The 27,676-nt window shown below is 44.2% G+C and overlaps 1 protein-coding gene across 12 annotated transcripts in view; it reads left to right on the forward strand.

Annotated features, from left to right (window-relative positions):
• The window catches only part of BBX (BBX high mobility group box domain containing), a 178,374-nt gene that overhangs the window by 59,706 nt on the left and 90,992 nt on the right, over positions 1-27,676 (forward strand). For 7 of the 12 annotated variants that reach the window (XM_066620461.1, XM_066620469.1, XM_066620470.1 and 4 more), the window contains one exon: positions 20,870-20,923. The exons of the other annotated variants lie outside the window; for them this stretch is intronic. In XM_066620461.1, coding sequence (XP_066476558.1) covers positions 20,915-20,923 — 9 coding nt within the window. In that variant the 5' untranslated portion in view covers positions 20,870-20,914. The remainder of the gene's footprint in view (positions 1-20,869; positions 20,924-27,676) is intronic. 12 annotated transcript variants of the gene reach the window in all.

Genomic DNA, 27,676 nt, shown 5'->3' on the forward strand with positions numbered 1-27,676 from the left:
CTTCGTCGTTTTCATTAAGGCTCAGTGGAAGTGCCTTACAGCCCAATCCTATGCATGTCTACTCAGAAGTAAGTTCCATTATAGTCAATAAGGCTTATTACCAGGTAAGTGAGGATAGGATTGCAACCATAGGCTGCAATCCTGTATACATTTACCTGGGATTAAGTGTCATGACCTCAGTGGAACTTACTTCTGAGTAAGTTCAGCACTGAGGATTGTACTGAAAGGTCCTCTCTAGACCTTTTTAAAAAAATGATTTGAACTTGTGCAGTTTTCACAATTTATGAATTGGAAAGTTTGAACAGGCCTCCTGTTCTGGGGCAGTGGTCAGCCGTGTCACAGTGCATTCAGTTCACCTGACTAAGCAATAAAAGGGAAATTAAAGGACTTGCTTGAGCCCTATGGAAATCCTCTCCCACACATACAAAGGGACTAAATTATGCCCTAACAAGGTTCTGAATCTAGTTTTCTGTCATTAATGTGGGAATTTTAAAGTAAGATTTTGCACATTCAAACATGGTAGTTTCATATTGTTGAAAAGTGATTAAATAAATATTCTTAATAATAAATTTGGTTTTGATAGTGGTGGAAAGTAGAGAGTCACTCATGATGAGTGTGAACTATTTCAGTGCAACTCCTTGAAGATTGCAAGAACGGGGCTTTAACTCAGTGGCAGAACATAAGCTTTGTGTTCAACCTGCTGCATCTTGAGGTAGAGCAGGGAATGACTGCTATGGCCAGGGAGCTGCTGCAGTAAAGGTCAACAACACTGAGCTAAGTGGGCTTTACAAGCTTATTGTCTTATACTGCATTGTGAAATGTAAGTTCACCATTATTGTTTTGGTTTGTTTTGGTAGTTGTAATAGCACCCACTAGCCCAATAATAAAGATCATTATGCTTGTTGGCAACCTTCAGTCTCGAAAGACTATGGTATTGCACTCTGAATGGTGGTCTGGCACAGCATCTAGTGTGGCTGAAAAGGCCGACTTGGGAGTGACAGTCCCTTCCACACTGGGAGCAAGTATAGTGTGTCCCTGGTCTGTCTCCCTGGCTATGGGCCTTCCTTCTTTGCCTCTTTGCTTCAGTTTGTTGGCCAAGTGTCTCTTCAAACTGGGAAAGGCCATGCTGCCTGCCTCCAAGTGGGCCGCTCAGAGGCCAGGGTTTCCCACTTGTTGAGGTTCACTCCTAAGGCCTTCCCTCTTGCAGATGTCCTTGTATCGCAGCTATGGTCTACCCGTAGGGCGCTTTCCCTGCACAAGTTCTCTGTAGAGGAGATCCTTTGGGATCCGACCATCGCTCATTCTCATGACATGACCAAGCAAACGCAGGCGTCTCTGTTTCAGCAGTGTATACACACAAGGGATTTCAGCTCATTCCAGGACTGTGTTGTTTGGAACTTTGTCCTGCCAGGTGATGTCGAGGATGTGTTGGAGGCAGCGCATGTGGAAAACGTTCAACTTCTTCTCCTGTTGTGAACGAAGAGTCCATGACTTGCTGCAGTACAGAAGTGTACTCAAGACGCAAGCTCTGTAGACCTGGATCTTGGTATGTTCTATCAGCTTCTTGTTAGACCAGACTCTCTTTGTGAGTCTGGAAAATGTGGTAGCTGCTTTACCAATGCGTTTGTATAGCTCGGTATCCAGAGAAAAAGTGTCGGAGATCGTTGAGCCAAGGTACACAAAGTCATGGACAACCTCCCGCTCATGCGCTGAGATTGCAATGCAGGGAGGTGAGTCCACATCCTGAACCATGACCTGTGTTTTCTTCAGGCTGATTGTCAGTCCCAGGTCTTGGCAGGCCTTGCTAAAACAGTTCATGAGCTGCTGGAGATCTTTGGCAGAGTGGGTGGTGACAGCTGCATCATCTGCAAAGAGGAAGTCGTGCAGACATTTCAGCTGGACTTTGGACTTTGCTCTCAGTCTGGAGAGGTTGAAGAGCTTTCCGTCTGATCTGGTCCGGAGATAGATGCCTTCTGTTGCAGTTCCAAAGGCATGCTTCAGCAGGACAGCAAAGAAAATCCCAAACAGCCCTGCTTCACTCCGCTTCGGATGTCAAAGGGTTCTGATGTGAAGCCATCAAAGACTACAGTGCCCTTCATGTCCTCGTGGAAAGTCCTGATGATGCTGAGGAGCCTGGGTAGACATCCGATCTTGGGGAGAATCTTGAAGAGGCCGTCCCTGCTGACCAGGGCGAAAGCCTTCGTGAGATCTACGAAGGCTATAAAGAGTGGCTGTCGTTGTTCTCTGCATTTCTCTTGCAGCTGTCTAAGGGAGACTACCATATCAGTGGTGGACCTGTTGGTTCAGAATCCGCACTGCGATTCTGGATAGACACTCTTTGCAAGTACCTGGAGCCTCTTCAGTGCAACTCAGGCAAACAGCTTTCCTATAGTGCTAAGGAGAGAGATGCCGCGGTAGTTATTGCAGTCACCCCGTTGCCTTTGTTCTTGTACAGCATGACGATGTTTGCATCCCTCATGTCCTGTGGTACTCCCCCTTGTCTCCAGCAGAGGCAGAGAATTTCATGCAGCTCAGTGGCGATGATCTCTTTGCAGCACTTTAGAACTTCAGCAGGGATGCTGTCTTTCCCAGGTGCCTTGCCAGAGGTGAGGGAGTCCAGGGCCACGTTAAGTTCTGCTAAGGTTGGTTCACTATCAAGCTCCTCCAACACAGGCAGGCACTCGATGTTGTTCAGTGCTTCCTTGGTTACTGCATTTTCTCGGGAATATAGCTCAGAGTAGTGCTGCACCCAGCGTCACATCTGCTGCGCCCGGTCCTGGATGACCTCGCCTGTGGCAGACTTCAGAGAGGCAGTTTTCTTCTGTGTTGGACCTAGGGCCTGCTTGATACCGTCATACATCTTGATGTTGCCCATGTCAGCTGCTATCTGTATCTGGGAACAGAGTTGGAGCCAGTAGTCATTAGCATATCTCCTGGCAGTCTTTGCTATGAGCAGCTCAGAGGACCTGCAGGTTGCGCTCACTGGGACAGGCCTTGTATGCTGCTAGAGCTCTCCTCTTTTCCTCAATGACTGGTGTCAACTCCTCAGAGTGGGCTTCAAACCAGTCTGCTGCCTTGTTGGTCTTCTTGCCGAATATGGACAAGGCGATGTTGTTAACAGCATTTTTGAAATGTTCCCATCTGTTGGATGCATCTGCATCAGCCAGGCCTGGAAGAGATTCCTCAAGCACTCGTGCAAATTCCTCCACTTTTCCCTGGTCCCAGGTCTTGCTGGTGTCAATGCGAGGTCTTCCTTCCTTTTTCATGTGATACAGTCGCTTAGTTAGCAGTTTCACTCTGCTGCACACCAGGGAGTGGTCAGTGTCGCAGGCAGCACCCTGATAACTGCGTGTGATCTTGATGCTGGGAAGGCTGGAGCGTCTGGTGAGAATCAGGTCGATCTGGTGCCAGTGCTTTGATCTTGGATGTCTCCAAGAGACTCTATGTTGGGGCTTCATGTTGAAGAAGGTGTTGCTGACGCAGAGACCGTGATGACAGCAAAGCTCTAGCAGGTGTTGGCCATTTTCGTTCATCCTCCCAGTGCCGAACTGGCCTAAGCAAGTGGGCCACGAACTGTGATCAGCACCAACTCTAGCATTGAAATCGCCGAGGGTGAACAATGGCTCTTTTTCGAGGATTTTCTTGATAGTGGTGGCCAGGGCATTGTAGAATTTGTCTTTAGCTTCTGCTGAAGATGACAGAATCAGTGCATATGCACTGATGAGAGTGACAAGTACTGCTGATGAGTGGAGCTGCAGGGACAAAATTCTTTCACTTCCTGCAGAGGGTGGGATGATGGATTTCATCACGGTAGTTCTGACCGCAAAGCCAACACCGGTCTTGTTTAGTGGTTTTCCCTGCCAGAAAAATGAGAAATTTCTCTCCCTGACAGATTCTGAATCCAGCAGCCTCGTCTCTTGAAGGGTGACAATGTCCATCTGTAGTCTACTCAGCTCCATGCTGATGACAGCTGTTTTGCGGGCATCGTCTATTTCTTGCAGGTCGTCAGAGAAGCCAGGTGTATTGTCCTTACGTTCCAGGTGCCCAGCTTTAGGGCAGGAGTTTTCTGTTTTCTGTTGCCTGGTGCAGAGTTGTCGATCCGCTTGTCGGTTTTCACCCTAAACCCCGCACACCCTGTGACGTTAACGGACCGTGGCGAGGCAACACCTTACTGGCTGGGGACTGCCCAGCTTAAGACGGGCGGTAGCTGCCCAATGAGATACAATGATCTCTCCCACCGTCGGAAGCAGCCCTGGCGTCACGCTCTACGCCAATCAAGCAAAGACTTATAACCGGTAAACTGCTGCTTCCCATGTTGTGCTGATGCTGTATAGCGAAGTAGGAGTGTCCTCTCCAGTGCGCGAGGCCTGGGTAAAGTGGGTATGGAGGATAGACTGTTACCCATGCAGCAAATCCCCCCTCTCCACGTTGCTGGAATAGTCCAATGGAAAGGTAGCAGCCAGTACGGTTGGTTCCAGCGGCGTCGCAGGAGTTGCCAGAGCGTGACTGTGTTCAGCCGCGAACTGCCTCAGGGACTCCAGCTCCGGATTTTGCCTCGAGGTTGACTCCTGAAGCCTTTGCCATAACTGGATGTAGCCACAAGGCAGTGGAGGTTTGAGGTCAGAGTTTCCTTCTCTTAGATGAGCTGCCTTCCCAGGCTGACGAGCCTCATCTACCCGGTGGCTGTTTAGTCGCCTCTTATGACAAGCACAATCCAGCCTGACCCCTCCCTCCTCCTTGTCCCACAACCCTGTCCTCCCTCTGCTTTCTGTATCCAGCACAATTCAGCCTGTGGGTGAGCTGGATTGTGCTGGATAGAGAAAGCAGAGAGAGGAGAAGACTGTGGGACATGGAGGAGGGAGGAGTCAGGCTGGATTGTGCATTATACTAGGCACTGCACAAACTGATAGTACTCTTCCCCGTTTTTAACCAAAAACAATAATGGTTTCTCTTTTTTCAGTGGTAAGTGAACATTTCTCATTTTACATGTGCCTTTTAAAATGATTCTGTGCACATTATTCTTGTTGTGAGTTTGGGTGTTTGTCCTGATGCTCTGTTTGATTGTCCTTTCTGGCCGGGGACAGCAACCGGTGTTGCTGTAATTTGATACAGCTGCTTCTCAGTTGGGTTTTGAACTAATTTTTGTCAGATCTGAGTTGTAGTAATTGGGATTGTAAAACATTTGTTTTTACCATAAATTGTCTTGGGAACATTTGTAACTGAAAGGTGCTATACATGCACATAGTAACCTAAATAATATTCTGATGTAGTCTAGAAGGCAAACTTGCTTCAAAACAATCTCTTAAGTTCACCTGTTAAAAGTACTTTCAACTCTAGTATAAATAGGAACAACTCCAGTCAAGAAAAACATTGGTTTGGTACAATTATTTTTCAATGAATTTAAAATCCTGGACTAATTCTGGTTCATTCAAATGTCATCAGTGCTCTTGCAGACCTGAACCTTTGGGTTCCCTTTTTTACCTCCAGGATTCAATGAAAATGGGTGAAAGAAGCTGAGAGAAACTGAAATGTTGTAGCTACAGCATCACAATGAAAACAAAATGATGTCAGAAAACCCTTTCAGGGCTCTTGCACCCATTTAGTTGGATGGAATGTATTGGTTAAACATTTTAGCATCAAATTCAGTGTTACACATAATGAAGAACATGACCCTGTGGGTTTTTGTTTTTATTTAAAAAAAATCAGCAGCTGGAGGGGAGGCACAGAACTGAACTGTTGTGGGAGGTAGTTCTGCTCCACTGGATCCAGAGCCCCATGTTGGGCCTTGTTGCGCACACTGGGAAGTTTAGGATTGGGCTGTTACTCAGTTTAATTTTCATTTTTATTGACTTAGTAATGGTTGCACAAAGTAAATAATAAGACAAAAGACTTGGGGAAAGGCATATGAGATCTCTAAAACTTTGGTTTAGCATTTAGTTTGAACTAGGACAGAGAGATTGTTTTGCTCATAGGTAGAAGTGTTTGTTTCCAGTGAGTAAGACAGGATTACAACCTAAGTCTTACTGATCATAGTGGGCTTACTTCTGAGTAAAGAACATCATTTTCAAACACCTCTACTCATAGGAAACTATCTTTTCCATAATGGTCTCTGTGTAGGCAAAATATTTTGAGGCTGAACTAAAATACAACTATCATTCTAGTGATGTGTAAAGCATGACATTATTTTGGGCCAATTAAGATGATGGTCGGATAACTACTATATCAAAATCCCATTTTTTTCCTTGGAATTTGCAGTGCATGCTATTATTTTTATTTTTACAAAAGACAGCATTATTCTCAAAATGAAGAAAAAGACCCAAGTCAAATACAATTCTGTGATGGCTGTTTAAGCTGTGAGTAAGCCCTACTGAAAATCTGTGGGACTTACTCCTTACTGAGTAAACATAGAATTGAGATGTGCTAGGGTTGAAAATTAGAACACTAGAGGGCAGACTGAAACTTAATAATTTAGGTTAATTATGAACTAGAAAAATAGTGGAATTAACGTGAGCCATGAAATATATTGTTATAAGTCTACCATAGGCAATCTTTTATATTTTTTATGTGCTTAGTTAAATAGAACACAAGTTCTTTTTAATAAAGTGAAAACTTTTTCCCTGTCTGTAAAGGCTTTTAATTGAAAATTATAATTTTATGTTTAAAATATATATTTTCAAATTCTTGGTTCTGTAACAGTCCTATTCTATTGGGCTTTAGCACTGATGGAACAAGCATCCAAGCCTACATGCACCAATGACTTTGCTAGGGCAGGTTCAAGTAGACCCCTCCATGCTGCAAAGGCTTACTCCCAGGTAAGGGAATGAATGATCCCTTACCCAGAGGAGACTTCTGAGACTGCTCCACCCTACAGGACACAGCCGTAGCCATTTTGGTGTCACAACTTCAGTGAGGGGAAACCATAGGATTGGGCTGTAAGTATCCAGGGGAGACATTAAACCAGTAAAGAATATTAAGGCTACCTTTTAAAATATACTTAACTAGAGCATAAATCCTAATGAATCAGTTGGACTTGCTTTTAAGTAAACATAGGGAGAAATGCACTACACATAGGGGTCCTAGGTCAAATTAAATAGACTTTGGTTAGTGTATACATAGTTTTCTTGGCTTATTTCAACATTATCTGTGTGCATGTTGGGATTTCTTCTGCAGCCCAACTGAATTGTGGATTGGGCTGTTTAGCACAGCCATTTACCACAAGGAAGAGGTTTGCTGTTGTAAAATGTCTAGCGGTGGGGCGCACGTTGCTCAGTCAACAGCCGTTTTGATATCACTGCCATAAGAGGCAGCAGCGCTCCTGAGATGTCGCCAGACCTGCTTGAACCCACCAGACCAGCAGAGACAAGAAGGGGGCAAAACAGTGTGGCTGCCCCAGTGGGGTGGGGAGGGGAAAGGATAGTAGTGGGTTCCTAATGTTGAAATCCATACCTACCTTTTGTTTAGACCCATGTAGTTGGTTCTAAGATGGCTGGAAATAAATCAGTTGAACGTCAAGTAGTAGGAGCTTGATTTTTCACTCTCCCTTTCTTAAACATCTTTTCAAAAGTTGGAAATGAAGTTTTAGGGAATTGTAAAATAACTAGCTGAGAGAGGCTAAGTTTCCAGAACTCATCTAGCAGTTGTAGTGTGGGATGACAGTGTCCAAATATCAAGTATCAATTTAGAAAGAAACAGCAGGAATTAGAGAATAAAACTTAAGATACAGTGCACTGAAAATTGTATTAGGGGCTTACAGCCCAGTTCTATCCAGGGCCGGTTTGCTCAGTGCAAGGAGCAAGCTGTCTGGGAGAGCTAAGTAAAGAAAATCTGCTATTGGCCCACTCAAATCTACACCAGTTCTTTTGCTGGCATAGATCTGTCACTGAAGAGGGGGAGTGTAAAGCCAGGGAAAAGGACTCCAGAACTCACAGGTCTCAACCAGCCTCCTGCCCAATGCAATCCCTGCCCCACTTCACGGCCAGTCTACTTGTGTTGATGACTGTTCTGTGGCCTGATGCAGGCTTACTGGCTGCTGCACTGTTAGCAGAAATCTCCATACCATTGGAGTAGCTGCAGCATGGCCACCCAAGTGATACAATACTGAACCACAAGATCCACCAGCGTATCATGCAGATAGGATTGGGCTGTTAGTCTCTCCTTTGAAACTTGTTGAAGGACTTCCTGTGACTTCAGTAAATTGCCAGGCTTAGACTTGGTTACAAATTGTAAAATGTTGGAATAGCCTGATAACCTGAAACATTTGTTTTTAAATCTTTTTTCTTTTAATTTAAGCATCTAACTTGCTGAAATACCTCACCCAGTCTATCATTTGATTTCTGAAACTGAAAGTTGTAAAAATCTAAAAGTGAATATTAAACTTTCCACAGTTCTAAAACCAACGTCACCTCTAAAACCAGCCTCACTTTGGAGTGCGCACAGCCGGCAATAATCTAATCAAAACAATATTTTTTTCTGTCTTCTCTGAAGACTTACAAAGTGATTGATGAATAATCACTCAAACTTAGTCTTAGAATTTCCACGACTATCTATGTGTTTCAAAGCGATGTTTTGTTTTTTCTTAGAAACAGACTTATTAATAAAATATGATAATGGAAATTGATCTTCCTAACTGTGTTCCAGGATCATAAAAGGGAACACTGATTTATTGTATATCACTTCAGAATATTAAAAGCAGACCAGCTGGTACTTGTATGAACAGAGAATGTGTTTAGCAAAATTAGACTTATACAGGGAAACATCTGATTAAGTTGATGAAAATAACAAATGATTGTAGTGGCTTTTAGCATAGCTGGTACTCAGAAATTATTAGCGAGTTGTGACACATTACATTTTAGTCACTGAAACTCTGAAATAAGCTTTGCAAGGGATACTGTTAATTTGGTTTTTGATAACTCTTTCTTACAGAATTATGTCTTTATTTGCTCTTTGTCAGGGGCTCGCTGCCGGACCAGCCCCTGTCTTACCCGGAGAGGCTGGGGGGGGGAGCAGAAGACAGACAGGCAAAGCCCCCGGAGGGAGGTGGGTGAGCCCCACCAGGTGCCTTGGCAGGCAAGCAGGGCTGCCAGGGAGGCAAGAGCAGGGGAAGGAGCAACCCCCGGCAAGGTGCCACTCCCTGCGGCAGCAGCCCCATGGCCAAAGCAGCCCCGCCGCCGGCTGCATCCTGCCTCGCCCGCAGAGACCCCGGAGGCGACACCCCTCCCCACGGCTGCAACGACGTGGGCAGAGTGACTCTGCCAGCCGGTGCGCCGCCCCCCAGCTACAGTGACTCCTGGGGCGGCTCCTCTCCCCGCGGCTGCGACAGGGTGGTCGGGGTGGCTTGGCCGGTAGCCAAGTCACCCCCTGCCGACAGCAACCCAGGAAGGGTGAAGGGATGCTTTGTGGCCAGCTCCAGCAGGGGAGGGCAAGCAGGGGAGTACCCAGTGAGCCAAGGCTGTCCCCAGGGAGGACGCCACCGGCCACAGCCACCACAGGGGCATCTCGCCCTGCAGCGGGGACCAGCAGGGCACTGGGCAGCAGCGAGCCTGGAAGCGGGGAGGAGCAAGAGGCAGGAAAGGCAGCAGATCCGTTCAAGCTGGTTGCAAGCTCCAACCAACACCTGCAGCAGGGCAGGGGCGGCCCCAGGACCAGCTGGGCTAATGGGCCAGGTGTGGCTGCCCTGAGAGAGAGGTGGGGCCAGGAGCTCCATAAAGGCAGGGGAGGCAAATGATGAGGGGGAAGCCTGCCGTGGCTAAAAGCCGGGGAGGAAGGCTGCACGCACGTGAGTCGAAGGCTGCCTTGGAAACCAAAGAGAGGGACCTGGGTGAATCTAACCACCCCTTTCTGACCGGAGACCCTTCAACCCCCCCTCCCCCCCGGGGTTTGACACTCTTCAAATAGTTATTTGTTTAGTAAATACTTTTTAAGCTTGCTGTTTGTCTTGTGGAGCGGGGGGAACTCTCTCTCTCTCTCTCGCCCCCTCTCTCTGCCATTATACTTACAACAACAGTGTTTGGTACGTTGGGCAGAAAGAATACGTCTGGCTCACAGTCATTCAGAAAACTTTGTGGCTGAGCAAGGATTTTAACCCAGTTCTATGCATTCTGAAACCAGCACTCTAGCAGGTATAGCCTGGGAAACCTTGTCGGTGTGGGAAAAGCGGGATTGAAATATTATAAATAAATAGTTTAGTAGTTAGTGTTAGATTTACCTGCAGTCTTATACACACTTACACTTACCCACTGAATACAATGGGATTTACTTCTGAATAAACATGTATAGGATTGCGCTGTTAGTCTGGGTGATTTCAGGCTTGTCACTGTGTCTCAGTTTAATCTACATTGCAGGAGTGTTGTGAGAATAGATTGGGGGGGTCCAGCAAACAATGCCGTACATATATATGCACGTGTGCTCACGTGTGTGAATACATACATACTTGCATGCACATATTGCAGCACTATACCTGAAACCTGCTTTGAACTATGCATTACCTGTAGTTATTATAGTAAATTCATCTAGGACAGCGCATCTCAGTGTTTGTCCCTCACTGTACCACTTCGCATGGTTTGCCTATTAGAAGTACCACTGGAAGTAACTGACAATGATGTCATCGCCAGTTAGTTCTCGATTGGGAGGCCAGATGCAACACAACAAACATTGTCCACCAGGTTTCTAGGTGTTGCAGCAACCAAGATTGCAGGGACAGGGACGGGGACCTGCAATGGTCTATCGTGAGTCCATCTCCCTTACCAGGTGCCCTGTCCAGCAGTTTGCTGGGTTCGAGTGCCTGCATGTTGTGTTGACAGGACCGGACAGGATTGGGATTCTGTTGGTGTACCGCCTGCCCTGCTGCCCAATAGTCTCCCTGCCTGAGCTGACTGGGGTGATCTCGGGGGTAGCATTGGAGTCCCCCCGCCTACTAGTGCTGGGGAACTTCAATGTTCATGCCGAGGCCCCTGTAGCAGGTGCAGCTCAGGATTTCATGGCCGCCATGACAACCATGGACCTGTCCCAGAAGGTCTTGGCCCCAACACATACTGCAGGACACGTGCTGGACCTGGTGTTTACAGCTGGGCACGGGGGTAGTGATCTGGATGTAGAGGAGATCAAGATCACTCCGTTGTCATGGACAGATCACTTCCTGGTAAGGTTTAGGCTTGTTGCAACTTCCTACCTCCGCAGAGGCGGGGGACCGTTTTCTATGGTCTGCACCCGGAGGCTAATGGATCCTGAAGGTTTCCTGAGGGCTCTGGGGGATTTCCCCACTGCCAAGACTGGCATCTCATCTGAGGCCCTGGTTGACCTCTGGAATGGGGAAATGACCAGGGCAGTGGATGAGATTGCTCCGGAGCGACCTCTGCCATGTCGCAGACTCGGAGCGGCTCCTTGGTTCACTGAGGAGCTGCGAATGATGAAGTGGCAGGGCAGACGTCTAGAGCGACGGTGGCAGAAAACTTGGAATGAATCCGATCGGACACGGAGTAGAGCTCATTACAGAGCCTATTCCGTGGCGGTGGTAGCAGCGAAGAGATCGTTCTTCTCTGCTACCATTGTGTCTGCTGACAACCGTCCGGCAGAGGTGTTCCGTGTGGTGCGGGGCCTCCTCCATCAGGCCCCTCCAGTAGACCAGGAGGAACACACGGTCAGCCGCTGTGACATGTTTGCACAACATTTTGCAGATAAAATCAATCATATTCATCACAACTTGGATGCCACATTGACAATGTCTGACGATGTCCCCTTGGCAACTGCTTGTCCAGTGTTGTGGGATTCTTTTCAGCTTGTACAGCCTGAGGATGTGGACAGACTCCTTTGAAGTGTGAGGCCATCTGCCTGCCTGCTTGACCCTTGCCCAGCTTGGCTGATAAGAGCTGCCCGGGGTGGACTGGCTGAGTGGACAGGGAGGGTGGTCAACTCTTCCTTGATGGAGGGGACGTTGCCATGTGCTTTGAAACAGGTGGTGGTTCGCCCCCTCCTGAAGAAGCCTTCCCTGGATTCCACTGTGTTAGACAACTACCGGCCAGTCTCCAACATCCTGTTTCTGGGCAAGGTAATTGAACGGGTGGTGGCGTCTCAACTCCAGAGGGTCTTGGATGAAGCGGATTATCTGGATCCTATTCAATCTGGTTTCTAGGCTTTGGAACGGAAACTGCCTTGGTCGCCTTGGTGGATGACCTACGCCGGGGACTGGACAGGGGGAGTGCATCCCTGTTGGTCCTGCTGGACCTCTCAGTGGCTTTTGATACTATCGACCATGGTATCCTTCTGGGCTGATTGGCCGAGTTGGGAGTTGGAGGCACTGTTTTGCGGTGGTTCCGCTCCTACTTGGAGGGTCGCTCCCAGATCGTGGTGCTGGGGGATGCCTGTTCGACACCCTGGCCCTTGAGGTGCGGGGTGCCACAGGGTTCAATTCTGTCCCCCAAGCTATTTAACATCTAAATGAAACCACTGGGAGAGGTCATCCGGGGGTTTGGAGTGGGGTGCCATCAATACGCCGATGATACCCAGCTCTATCTCTCCTTTCCTCCAGACTCCGGGGTGGCAGTTGAGGGCTTAGAGCACTGTCTGGAGGCAGTGAGGATCTGGATGGGGGCTAACAAGCTGAAATTAAATCTGGATAAGACAGAGGCTCTCCTGATTCGGAAATCCTCGATGCAGGTGCTGGACTATCTGCAGGTGCTAGCGCTGGTGCTTGCGCTGAATGGGGTTGCACTCCCCCTGAAGGAGCAGGTCCGCAGCTTGGGGGTCCACCTGGACTTGCAGTTGCTCCTGGATTCCCAGGTGGCGGCTGAGGCTAGGGGGGCCTTTGCTCAGCTTCGGCTGGTGTGCCAGCTGCGGCCGTACTTGGATCGTGCAGACCTGGCCACGGTGATCCATGCTACAGTGTCATCGAGGTTAGATTATTGTAACGCCCTCTATGTGGGGCTGCCCTTGAAGACAGTTCGGAAACTGCAACTAGTGCAGAATGCGGCGGCCCGTGTGGTTACTGGAGGTAGGCGGTTCGACTCTGTCAGTCCGCTTCTGCAGCAGCTGCACTGGCTGCCCATTTGTTTCCGGGCCCAATTCAAGGTGCTGGTTTTGACCTTTAAAGCCCTATACTGCTCTGGGCCAGGGTATCTTAGAGATTGCCTACTCTTGTACAATACGGCTAGTCCTCTTAGGTCTTCAGAGAAGGCCTTTTTACAAGTGCCACCGCCTAGGGAGGTACGTGGGGCAGTGGCAAGAAATAGGGCCTTCTCAGTAGTGGCACCACCGCTATCGAATTCCCTTCCTCTTGACTTAAGAATGGCTCCCTCTCTTGAGACATTTTGGCGAGGCTTGAAGACCCTTCTGTTTAAACAAGCCTTCTGAGTTTTCGGCCTTTTTAACATCTCTTCAACATCTTTTAATATTTTTTTAATACTTGGTTACAGGCCTGATTCTTTTATGATTTGTTGCTTTATGCTCTTTTTACCTGACTACTTTTTATCTGACTACTGTTTTTATGATATGTGTTAATATGCTTTTATCTGTTTTTAAATTATGTTTTTAATCTGTTTTAACCTGTTGTAAGCCGCCTTGAGTCCCTTTGGGGAGAAAGGCGGAATAAAAATAAAGTTGTTGTTGTTGTTATTCAGGGTGGACAGGAGTTTTTTTGAGTGGGTAAAATGCACACGCTGGAGCTCTGCCTGCCGAGCTGAAGCTTCTCCTGCCACTTGTCATGCTACTACATTGCTGGTCTTGCTGTCAGGCGGCAGGGTGACAGCAAGTGATGGTACAAGTGATGGTATGAATACCCCTGGTTGAGAAACACTGGTTTAGGGTTGTGAGTTTGAGTGCTTTTTAGTTAAAAGGGTTATGGATAAAAATGATTGAATCTTCAGCGAATACTTTTTTTTAACAAAGCAGCAGTCTTTTTTTCCCTAACAAGTAGAAAAGTGTTCTAGAACACTGAACATTAAATATTCTAGATCACAATGTACAGGGTACCAAGGGTTCCTGTACCTGACTGAATTCCTCCAGATAGCAACAGATCAAGGCCTGATGGTCATGATTTCGTCAGTACTGATGTGATCTGCTGAGGGGCAGATTCAGTAAGTTAAACCAAATACACTAGAAGATAGGAGTTATTTACATTTTATAGCATTAGTATTTGTAGGCATAGTTGCCAGTTTCTTGGAGTATTAACCATCAGATAGCTGTGAGTGTCTAATGCTCTTGTCATGGACAGTCTTGTCAGACATTCTTAACTGCTGGGAGTCCACTATCTGTCCATTGAAATATTTGAAATGGAAGATTTAAGACTGTCATTCACTAATTTAAATTTACAAATATGCAACTATATGTGTTTGATGTTTTCTAAGAGAATATCTAAGGTATTAATAACCCCCCTTAAACTGTCATTCATAATATGTGTGTGTCCAGAGTGGGTGCCCATGTTATTAAAAGTGTGTTCACAACAAAGTAACTCCAAATGTTGAGTGCATGAGAAAGAGAGAGAGAGGAGGAGGAGAAGAATTAGTACATAGAATTAGTACATAGAGATTATCTACAGAAATGATTGTTGCAGCTGACAGGAGAATTCTGAAAAAAGACAAAATTGTACTAGAATTTGTACTAATGAATTTGTACTAAAATTCTAGTACTAAGAGTGCTAGAATTTGTACTAAAATTGTACTAATGAGGAATTAGTACATAGAGAGTATCAACAGAAATGATTGTTTCAGCTGACAGGAGAATTCTGAAAAAAAGACAAAATTCCATTGCTAAGTTTCTCTAGCTCTTGGAACCATCAACAGAAACTATTTCTACATTGTTGACACAGATTGGTAGGAAGCTAAAATTAGAACTGTGTTTAAATGGAACCTATCACAGAAAAATGATAGGAATATTTGGTAATTAAAAAATGCCCCTTATGTATTTATTGTCAGTTTATGCATTCAGAATAGCACCTTGATGTATAACATTTAAGATTAAGCTTCGAAAAAGGTGAAGGTAAGGTTGTAGTGCTTGGCCAGACCAGATTATTCATTTGACTCAAATATTTTTGAGGCAGGAATAGGCTAACAAATGCATTGTTTCCTAAAGGTTTTTTTCCCCAATTTTATCAGATACAACTGGCAGAGTGAAATTTTGCTCACGAAGGCTTATACTTTTATACATTTTTAATTATTAAAGTGCCATAGGACTCTTTATTTTTACTAACAGCCCAACCCTACTAACAGCCCAACCCTACTTAACTTCTCACATTTTCCTATGTAGCTGAGCCAACATGGTTCATACTGAATCCTGCAGGTGCATTTTGGCCACTGGAGGTCGCCTCGGAGTAAGGGAACATTTGTTCCCTTACTCCAGGTTAGGCCTGTGCCCACGTACTGAATCTACTTGGCCCTGCACCAGCTCTATAGTCCACATGGGGGTTAGGGAATTGAAGCCAGGAAGTGGGATAGGATATTGTGTGTGCAGCTGCCACCAATACATCCCATAACATCTTTTTTAAGATCTTGAGGATCAAGTACGTTTTTTAGGGCTCACAGATTTAGGATCATGTTTTGCTCTGTGAACATGCAAATATGTCATACTTTCTACAAATACAAATCTACAAATCTATACAAACACAAATACAAATACAAATCTACAATCTTTCTACAAATACAAATCAACAAATCTATACAAATACAAATACAAACCATACAAATCTATGGTAAGGCCACACCTTGTGGCCTTTCTACAATCTTTCTACAATCTTTCTACAAATACAAATCAACAAATCTATACAAATACAAATACAAACCATACAAATCTATGGTAAGGCCACACCTTGTGTCCAGTTCTGGTCGCCGCATCTCAAAAAAGACATAGTGGAAATGGAAAAGGTGCAAAAGAGAGTGACTAAGATGACTACTTGGCTGGGGCACCTTCCTTATGAGGAAAGGCTACGGCGTTTGGGCCTCTTCAGCCTAGAAAAGAGACGCCTGAGGGGGGACATGATTAAGACATACAAAATTATGCAGGGGATGGACAGAGTGGATAGGGAGATGCTCTTTACACTCTCACATAATACCAGACCCAGGGGACATCCACTAAAATTGAGTGTTGGGCAGGTTAGGACAGACAAAAGAAAATATTTCTTTACTCAGCGTGTGGTCAGTCTGTGGAACTCCTTGCCACAGGATGTGGTGCTGGCGTCTAGCCTAGACGCCTTTAAAAGGAGATTGGACAAGTTTCTGGAGGAAAAATCCATTATGGGGTACAAGCCATGATGTGTATGCGCAACCTCCTGATTTTAGAAATGGGTTATGTCAGAATGCCAGATGCAAGGGAGGACACCAGGATGAGGTCTCTTGTTATCTGGTGTGCTCCATGGGGCATTTGGTGGGCCGCTGTGAGATACAGGAAACTGGACTAGATGGGCCTATGGCCTCATCCAGTGGGGCTGTTCTTATGTTCTTATGTTTCTGTAAAATGTCTTGGAAAGCAGTGCTGAGACAATTGTAACCATTCACCTGGCTCCCTGCATTAACTTTCAGACATCTTGAATACCCATTTTAGGTATGGTATCCTCCTGAATATTTTGACAGTGAACATTATTTGTATTCTTCTGTATGGATAATTTACTATAAAAACCTTTATAACCCATTGTGTTGCTTTCAGCTGGTATACCACATGGCACAGGTGGTACTTCTGCTTTCCGTCTGCCCTTTTGAACACATGGATGATATTCTGCAATAGTAATTTGCAGACATCTTTTAACCTATTTGCAGATAACAACAACAACAACAACAACAACAACTCCTCGGTATTTATATACCGCCTTTCTGGTCATCGGATTACTCCTCTGACTTTATTCAAGGCGGTTTACATAGGCAGGCATTTCTAAATCCCTCAAGGGGATTTTTACAATCATAGAGGTTCTCTCTTTCAAGAACCAACAAATGGATCTTAAGAACATAAGAACATAAGAACATAAGAACAGCCCCACTGGATCAGGCCATAGGCCCATCTAGTCCAGCTTCCTGTATCTCACAGCGGCCCACCAAATGCCCCAGGGAGCACGCCAGATAACAAGAGACCTCGTCCTGGTGCTCTCCCCTACATCTGGCATTCTGACTTAACCCATTCCTAAAATCAGGAGGTTGCGCATACACATCATGGCTTGTACCCCATAATGGATTTTTCCTCCAGAAACTCGTCCAATCCCCTTTTAAAGGCGTCTAGGCTAGACGCCAGCACCACATCCTGTGGCAAGGAGTTCCACAGACTGACCACGCGCTGAGTAAAGAAATATTTTCTTTTGTCTGTCCTAACCCGCCCAACACTCAATTTTAGTGGATGTCCCCTGGTTCTGGTATTATGTGAGAGTGTAAAGAGCATCTCCCTATCCACTCTGTCCATCCCCTGCATAATTTTGTATGTCTCAATCATGTCCCCCCTCAAGCGTCTCTTTTCTAGGCTGAAGAGGCCCAAACGCCGTAGCCTTTCCTCATAAGATCTTCCTGGTTTGGTCTCACTTCTGGCCTCCAGTTCTCCCGCGCAGGCTGACAAGCAGTTCCATCTCTCACATGGAGTGCAGCCAAGATGCTTCTTGCTCACACCAAGAGCAGGTAGAATCACTCAGCTCAGCTTGTCAGCAGCTTCAAGGTCTTGCCATTCTCAGTCGTGCAGGGAGCTGCCGTTGTCCTCTAACTGGCGACTTTCTAATGTTATCTTCGGGCTAACAGAGGCTCTATCCTCTAGACCAGACCTCCTGACCTGATGTGCCACTGAACTTCCCATTCTTGCAGGTTTATTTTGATTTGTCATGACATGGAATTTGAGGCTGCAGAGTGCATTTGTGTAGATATTGCCGTTACTTCTTGTGTACTCCATGGCTTGTGCCCTCTCTTTTTGGTCAAGCAAAATGTAGCTTGCCAATTCAGCTTTTTCTTTTTCTTTATTTAATATATCTCTCTTGGTCATTAAGATAGAGCCATGAAACTTGATGTGTGCATTTGGGACAACATTCTACCTTTCAAATTCAAAAAATAGTGTGATCCATCTGTCTATTTTTTTAAAGGAACAGGAATCATAAATGTACCCATGTACCCATGTACAATGAACCCTCAATTTAACAGACCAATGGAGGAAAGGATGTCCATTCATGCCTGAAGTCCATTAAATGTATTTATGACAATGCATATGGCATGAGCAAAACATATATGAATAGCTTTTAATGTAGACAATATCCATTATTTGTGAAGTCTGATAAATCAAGGGTTCACTGTATTATTGCTCAAACTGTCCTGCTTGCATAAAAATATTGCAGCCCTGTTAGAAAGAGAAATTAAAAGGAATGCAGTCAAACAATAGACACTAGAACAGAATTCTTTCCCCAAATTGTAAAAGAACTACACGGATGCTAGCTTTGGTGTCGCCTGCAGCACTGAACACTTGCAAACAAAAAGGACTGGGGTTGAATGATCAAGTAGAGAGTATGAAACCTGTTTTGTGAGCCATCACAATATGCAGGACTCTTTATTACTTGTGTGGAGCATAAATTAAGGCATGAGACTTAATTTAAAATTTCAGTGCTTTTTCAAATGAATGAATTGTAAGAACCTTTACTGTCACACCAAAGGTTTTTATCCTTGAATGTGTTCTGTTCAGATGAATCAGGAATGTTCAGAGTTCATTTATGCATTTGAACATAATAGCGTGATATCCTCTGCACAGAAAAAGTGCTTTTTGGAGTGGTCGTGTGGGTGGATGTCTACTGCTACTTGCTTTCAGTGATTTTCTGCTCAGCTTTTTTAGCCTTTATTATTGTCACTATTATTATGTTGTCATTTGTAGTTAACAGAGAAATTCACTCTGAGAATTTAATAGCATATTATGTCAAGTTTATTATTAATATTAAGTGTCTACAGTTGCTGTAGAAGTGTCTGCTGGATACTCATTTTCTGACTGGCAAAAGTTTTTAGACGGTTCTTGTTTTAATTCACTTTGTTAAGTAAGTTTGGATTCTTTGAAGGTAAATTGCTTTATATATTTCTTACATCTTTATTCTGTGATTCAGCCTGCCAGAGGTACTCAAAGCAATTAAAATCAAATTATACAGTAGAACAGCCATAAAAACGATATGATCAATTGCATTAAATAGTAATAAAAACAGCACATAAAGTCAGCATGAGATTTTTTGTGCTATCCCAGAAGTCTAGGAGACTGGGAACACAGACTCTTTCACCAGCTATCTTCAGAATCCCATTAGATCCCGTGAACTTCTGTATGGAGGGAGTTCCATGAGAAAGGGGCAATCACTAAAAATGTCCTGTACTTTGTGGTCACCACACTTGCCTCTGATGACACAGATGTTTGGAGCAAGACCTCACAAAGATCTTTAAAACAGGGGCATTTATATAGAAAGACATAATCCTTGAAATCTTACTATCTAATAAATTTTTTGTCCACTTTCCTATGAGACCGTAATTAAAGCTTCAGACAAGAATTTTCTGTTGTATTAATACCTCACTATCCCATGAGTCCAGGAAGGCTTACAGCAATTTCATCAGAACCCATGGGTTTTTCAGGTACATACCAGATATTAGAAGAATATTCTCTAATGTGGCCTGCTGCCCTTTGAGGCCAATTTGGTGGTGATGCATGAGAGGTCTTTCTTGGCAGGGCTCCCATGGAGAAGTGTTCCCATTGAGAGGCTCCCATTGAAGGGTGCTTCCCACACAGTGTGCATTTATCCCTCTCGTATTTATCCCTCTCCTTGTTGGTATTTTGTGAGAGGTTGAAGACTTGTCTCTTTCATTAACCTTTCCTGAATTCTCCTGATTTTTATTAGTTATCCCAAGTTGTTATTTGTTCCTCTGATTCTTATATTTTTGTTTTGCGCGCTCTCTCTCTCTCTCTCTCTCTCTCTCTCTCTCTCTCTCTCTCTCTCTCTCTCTTCTGTGTGTGTGTGTGTGTGTGTGTTATTCTGGCTGTCAATATCTGTAAGCCTGTAAGTTGGTCAATATCTGTAAGCCTTCTTGAATTCAGGAGGAAGATGGGATACAAATGTTCATTTATACATAAATACATTTCAGAACAAATATCTAAGGACCCTTTCTTATTTTTTAAATTCTTATCTTATATAAAGTTCCCTGTCCCCCTTCCTGTTTCAACGTGCCAGTCAAATCTGCTTTGATTTCTATTTTATTTTTTGAAGAAATGTTTGGTGAGAATCCTGTAATGAAATTAATTATTCCTGTGAACTCAGACTCACACCATTAAAACTCATGGAAATGTATTAGAAGGATCCTATGCACATTTGCCAGGCTCTGTTGAATATACCAACTGTATTGGCCTGGAACCAACCATATTGGCCTGTGCCTTTCAATTGGACCATTTCAGCGACGTGGAGAGGGGGGATTTGCTGCATGGGAAACAATCTATCCTCCATATCTACTTTACCCAGGCTTCATGCACTGGAGAGGACACTGTTCCAGAACCACCATTCAGAACGCGATACCATAGTCTTCCGAGACTGAAGGATGCCAACATGGATGGATGGTTGAATATAATGGGACCTATTTCAATGGTTTTCCTGAACAGCTCATCTAAGATGACTATGCACAGGAATGTTTTTAAACTATATTTACATATTTTAAAACAAGCTCATCTGAACATTCTGATTCAAGGTTTACAAATGCTTAAATTCTTACTGTACAGCTTATTCATTTTTGCTTTTAAAATTACTTTTTCCTATAAAACTTACCACTAGGTGTCACCTGATAGTTGTAAAATGAAATGGGTATTGTCTGCTATCTTTCTTACTAGTAGTATTTGCAGTTAATAAAGGAATTTCATGTTGTTTTGAATAACTGTAGGGGAGAAAATTCTTTTTTAATAAGCATTTCATGTTTTTCAGTGCTTCCTTATTGCTGTAACCAATTTGCAACTCTGAATCAACAGCATGAAAAATGTGAGTAGATTGATTTGCTGGCTCCTAAAAAAAGAAAAGAAAAATGTAGGAGTTTCACACAGGTGATGCTATTATTTCTGCAGTCAAATAAAGAATGAGTATAATTGATACAAATTACGTTAATATGTCATGCTTAATGAGGGTGCAGTTGTACCAAATGACTGTTCAGTCTTTGTAATGCTGAAGAATTTCATTGAGTAGTGGAATGGAGAATGGAGCAGTGGTCTGCCCCTTGATTCTGGGAGACTGTTTACAAGATTTCTATTCTGTTGTTCATAGTCTCTCGTTTGCACACTCACCAGTGCTCAGAGCTGCTCAGTGAATATACTGCTTTAGTGTGTTGCCTGTCTGCAAGTGTGTAGGATCCTGCCTCTCTATTTTGCCAAAGGCCATGTGGTATTATATGGCGCATACGCTTTTTGGCATTCATTAATTGCTGTTAGCATTTTTCTTGGTGCCATGTGTCCTTGCTTAATTTTCCTAGATTGCACGTACATGACTTTGTTGCTTCATTGTGTCTATGTATTGCAGACCGTCATGAGTATTCAGGCTGTGAGACATTTCAGGGCATGGTTGCTGGAACTAAAACTATTTTTTTATAATACAGTCTTCTGGAAATCAGAGATAGCACACAACATTATTTCTTACAGGCCTAAGGCATGCTCTTTTTGTCAGTGACCTCTGCCAACCTTCACTACTCCCATAGAAGAACATGTTAATGGAGGGATTAGGCAATCTGTCTCTGTGGGACAAGTGAAGCAAGCCCTCCAGAGCCATCAACCCAATTCTGTATCTTAAACTAGGAGATAAGCCATGTTATCATCAAAAACATAACAGTGATGACTTACAAACAACACTAGTATTGTAGGCAAACACTGGGTTCCATTTAGATATAACAGAGAATGGAAACTTATTATAAAGTTTGGTTTTATCTTGGATTTCAACAATCTGCCTTCCATCAGGCCTTACAGTTGTTCATGGTCCATGTCTCCCTCAACTGGTTTTCCCCAGAAGTAAGCATCTCAACAACAGGGGTGTGTGTGTGTGTGTGTGTGTGTGTGTGTGTGTGTGTGTAAGAGAGAGAGACAGAGAGAGGTGGGTCTATCAAGGAGTGCCTGTGCCTCAGACATTCTGTGATTAAACTGAAGTAACTGAATTCCCATGAAATTCAAGACATGATTAGGTTTTGGGAAATAATATTATTGACGGTGGGCCTGGCTACTGTCTTGTTGGGAAACTATCTGGAAGTCCCACTACGTTGTTTTCATTATGTTATTTAGTGGAATAAAAATTAAATGCACATTTCCAAACAATTAATTAGCTATTTGTTCACCACTTTTCCAAAACAGCACACTGAGAATCCAATAGTAGCAGGCCTCAGCAGTGGGATTATTAGATCGCCAGCTGAGATCTTGGACCCTTTAGGAAAGAAGTTAGAATACCTAATGAGCAAATCAGTCTTCTTTATATTTCAGCCATATGATGGTATGAGAGCAGTAGCGTTCTGTGTGTGGAAATAAGAAACAAGATTTTTACTACCCTCAAGGAAAAAAATCAAGAAAGGCTTGTTCCTTGCCTCTTAGTTACTTGTGGCAGCATAACTTATCATAAATTTCTGCTTGCAAACTGTACTCCATTTGCTCACAGCATGTTCCCCATTAGACCACTAATTCTGTGAAACTTAGAAATACTCATTACTAGTTCTCTGCTGTGAAACAGTACAGAATTGATTCACTGTCTGGCCAGTAATTAGTGCCAAGTAAATGAGCTATTTTTCTTTCTTCATTACATAGGCCAAAATTCCATAAAACCAGTTATCCAAGAGTTAAGAACCCAATTAAAATTCTTAACTATTTTTTTAAAGTTTAAATATTTTTCTGTTCACCAGTCAAAACAGTAGGGGGGAAAAGCCTCCTACATCAGTCTATTAATTCCAAAAGAAGTGCAGGTCAGAGGGCTTTGCGTTTTACCTCTGCCATATTATTCTCAATAGCTCTTATTTCCATTCAAAACAAACTTAAGTATGTGTAACTGCATTTCTTCACATTGATCCCTTTTAACCAGAGATGGGCAAGCTGGCCTTGTCTTGCAAGCGTTGCCTAATGAATAAGTTTCCCCACCTTTTCCCCACTGAAAAGGAACTTATTTCTGAGGCACATCAAAATTCAGCTCTTCCAGTGCCCCTCCCAGTGCCCTGCACCCAAAACTTCTTCTCACAAGCAAAACTTAGCTGCCTAGAGATGAGACAGCCATGAAAAGGAGGAACAAACCTCGTACTGTGTCTGATAATTGATGCAGGTAACTCAGTCTTGTTTACACTGATTGGCCAGGGTTCTCCAGAGGTTCAGACAGGAGTCTTTCCAAAACCTTCCTAGAGATGCATTTTGGGACCTTCTGCTTACAAAGCACATGCTCTACCACTGAGCTGTCTCTTGCCCTATCTGACATATTGCATGAGTCCCAGGAAGAAGAAGAATACCTAATGGCTCTAGGGCAGTGATGGTGAATTTTTGGGGTTCAGCATTCAGAAATTCAAAAAATGCTTAACTTTACTTTGCTGGTGTGTCACCCCCCTCCATGAACAACAGAGAAATTTTTTTTAACATACTCATTTTTTTTTTAAATAATACAGTCCAGTCATGTGTGATTCTATGTATTATTTAAAGAAATGATAACTAATTACAAAAATGACAAGTAAAACAAACTCTGTTGTGTTTGGATGTTGGTGAATGCTGGTCATAGGGTAATGTCACCATTGCTATAGGGCAGGGGTGCCCAAACCCCGGCCCTGGGGCCACTTGCGGCCCTCGAGGCTTCTCAATGCGGCCCTCAGGGAGCCTCCAGTCTCCAATGAGCCTCTGGCCCTCCAGAGATTTGTTGGAGCCCACATTTACCCGATGCAACTGCTCTCAGTATGAGGGTGACTGTTTGACCTCTTGCATGAGCTGTGGGATGAGGGCTCCCTCCACTGTTTGCTGTTTCACGCCTGTGATGCAGTAGCGGCAGCAAAGGAAAGGCCAGCTTTACTTTGTGCAAAGCCTTTTTATAGGCCTGGAGCTATTGCAAGACCTTCATTCATTCATATAAGTTCATCTTTAATATATTCATTTTTGTAAACTTATGTAAATTTATTCAAATTTTAAATGCAAATCAATTCTTTTTTCCCCGGCCCCTGACACAGTGTCAGAGAGTTGATGTGGCCCTCCTGCCAAAAGCTTTGGACACCCCTGCTCTAGGGTAGTGCCATCAGTGCTCTAGGCTAGAGTAGTATATTCTTTTCAACAGCTATTGCTGCTACTGCAGCCCTTGCCCTAAATAGGTAAGTTTGCTTGAAGTGAAGGATGGCTGAGGAACTGGAGGAGAGTGGTTGGCAACCTTCAGTCTTGAAAGACTATGGTATAAGCCTACAGCACCCGGTATTCCCAGGCGGTCTCCCATCCAAGTACTAACCAGGCCTGACCCTGCTTAGCTTCTGAGATCAGACGAGATCGGGCATGTGCAGGGTACCTGAGAAACCAGAACTCATTCTCTTAATTATGGGATTATGGCAACAGTTCCCAAACTTGCTGGGGCTGCAACGCCCCCAGAATTAGGAAGTAAATGCCGGTGATGTGTACCATGTCACACAGTTACGTCACCGCCATTCACTTCCAGGTTTGGAGGCCTAAGGCGAGCCTCCAAACAGTGGTAGCAGGGTCAGGGTGAACAGGAGGGCTTTTTCTGTGATGCAGCTCTGCCTGCTGCATTAAACCACCTACCACTGTTGGAGGCTCCTGCCACAGCTAGCCCACGATGCCCCGGCAAGTGTCTTATGATGCATAAATTGGGAACCTCTGGATTATGGTGTTTGCAGTTCTTGCACAAAACACATTTCTAGGCCCAAGCGTGACAAACATCACCATGATCTTTTCCTCTTGCTCTCTTCCCACTATAAAAATATAAATTCCATGTCCAGTGTGAGTTGGGAGGTATAAAGCATGGTAATGTCCATCAGTGTGGTTGGAAACTCCTGATGTTTTCCACATATTAACTGTCATAATATCATTTTTTAATTAGTTGTATAATTCTAAGCTTCAGCAAAGGTGAGTCTGTGTTATTATTATGTGAGCCATTCACGTCCTGTTGCAATCAATCGTAAACTCCAGTTGTATGGGCCTGGATTGCCTCTGAGAACAGAGTGGGTTCAAGCACATGGTTTATCTGTTTGATATTCATTGATGTAATTTTTTGTCATGTGTGATCTGTGTATTTTAAAAGAATACATAAAACATCACATTGAGATTATCTTTCTCAATGAATCAAGAATATCAGTCTTGACAAGAATATGCTGGTGATGTTGCACTTTGGTTCATTATAATGTCGAGTCTGCTTTTTTAAAAAAATAGGGAACGATGTAACAAGAACACAAAAGAAAAAGCAGAAAACTAATTTGACAGAACTTGAATTACACACTTCTGATTTAAGTAATGCAATAGGCTTGAAAATTTAATAAACGGCACCCTGTTTGTTTTGAATACTTTTATCCATACTTCTATTTGGTGGAACAGTTTTTCTTTCCGTGTTGTATATATTACTTATTGTGTATGCCCTTGACAGTTCCTTGATCTTTAATAAGATTCTAGGGGAAAATATGCTGTTTCTAATTTCCTCTCAGTGAACATATCAAAATGTCTTATGTATCTGATCAGGTTTTTGCAAAATTCATGTTTAGGAAGAACGGCAGGAATTTTGTTGTGGCTTTAGCTATAGATGTTTATCTTTTCTTCATTTGCATATATTATTGTAATTTATATTTTCTGCCTCATATGCACAATTTACAGCCCAATCCTATCTCCCCTTCCTGTTACTGGAAGTAGCCATCTTCAAAAGACCTTACAGAAGCAAGCATAACTATGTGCTTCCAACACACTGCTGGAGAGGCTGTGGAGACCTCATGTGTGACAGCAAGATCAGAAGTGGCTATAGCTGGCAGGAGTGGGGGCAGGGGTTGGGTGAGGAAGGTGTGGACCGGGGGTGTCACTTGTCAGGGGGTGGTGGTGAAAGGGGGTGGATCCGGTGGCAGTGGCACATGCAAGTTCCTATGCCCTTTTGTGGCTGCCCACCCCTTTCCTCTCTTTGGTGGCATATGTCCAAGCGGTGGCATATGTCCAAGGAGACCAATAGGCACACCAGGGCTTACTGAGAGGTATGTGTAAATGTTTTATACTTATCTCCCATAAGCATTCAGGTTGTCCCTCTCACTGTAGGATGCAGGACAGGCCTCTTTTGAGAGGCTGCATGGGAGGTGGATAGGATTGGGCTGTTTTTTGTTTGTTTGTTTGTTTGTTTGGTCAGTTGACAGACTGACATTGTCATTCATGTTTACCCAAGTGTCTCTGGTTGATATGTACCCAGCTTAGTCCTGAGTACAGTGCAGTATGGTAGTTTGGCAGTGCTGCTTCTCATTACAGATGAGCTCTCAGTTTGTATAATAAAAACCTTTCACAGAACTAGAGAAGGGATCATTGTCTTTGATCATTGAGAAACAAAGTATTATTCCATAAGACATTAGATTGAAAAAGATTATCCTTTGGATTGCTTCTACTTCTATGGGAGGAGGAAGTATGATATAGTAGTTAGACTTGGACTCTGGACAACCTCCAGCTTACTGATGGCCCAATACTATGGGCCTGCTACACCTCCGGAATTCATGTTCCAGTGGCATAGCATGCTTTAAAGTAATTGCAAAGTTCACCCTCCCATTCTGTGTAGCTGGCCTGCCGCTGGTAGCAGCAAACTGCCTGTGACTGAAAGCAGGGCAGGAGGGAGAAATTGGCCAAGGATGGATATATGCTCTGAAGCCAATTTATTTCCCATAAGAACATAAGAACAGCCCCACTGTATCAGGCCATAGGCCCATCTAGTCCAGCTTCCTGTATCTCACAGCGGCCCACCAAATGCCCCAGGGAGCACACCAGATAACAAGAGACCTCATCCTGGTGCCCTCCCTTACATCTGGCATTCTGACATAGCCCATTTCTAAAATCAGGAGGTTGCACATACACATCATGGCTTGTAACCCGTAATGGATTTTTCCTCCAGAAACTTGTCCATTTCCCTTTTAAAGGCACCCAGGCCAGGTGCCATCACCACACCCTGTGGCAAGGAGTTCCACAGACCAACCACATGCTGAATAAAGAAATATTTTCTTTTGTGTGTTCTAACTCCCCCAACACTCAATTTTAGCAGATGTCCCCTGGTTCTGGTGTTATTTGAGAGTGTAAAGAGCATCTGTCTATCCACTCTGTCCATCCCCTGCATAATTTTGTATGTTTCAATGACGTCCCCCCTCAGGCGTCTCTTTTCTAGGCTGAAGAGGCCCAAACGCCATAGCCTTTCCTCATAAGGAAGGTGCCCCAGCCCATCTTAGTCGCTCTCTTTTGCACCTTTTCCATTTCCACTATGTCTTTTTTGAGATGTGGCGACCAGAACTGCGATCCGTTTCGACATGCACGTCGAAGGAGTTAACTTGGCTGGTTAGCCATGCGGGCACCCTCCTGGATTTAGTGGAGCCCTTCTTTCTTTGTGGTATACACCTCTACTGGGCCTCTATTACTGTTGTTTTAAGCAGCCTCCATGCACTCTGGAGAGATTGAACTCTTTTTACCTTCCCTTTCAACCTCCTTCTAACAAACCTTCTCATTTGAGGGAAGTCCGCCCATTGGAAGTCAAGGGTTTTTGTGAGAGATTTGCCCGGTATTCTTCCCCCGACGT

This window comes from Tiliqua scincoides, chromosome 3 (genome assembly GCF_035046505.1).
Source record: "Tiliqua scincoides isolate rTilSci1 chromosome 3, rTilSci1.hap2, whole genome shotgun sequence".
NCBI lineage: Eukaryota > Metazoa > Chordata > Lepidosauria > Squamata > Scincidae > Tiliqua > Tiliqua scincoides.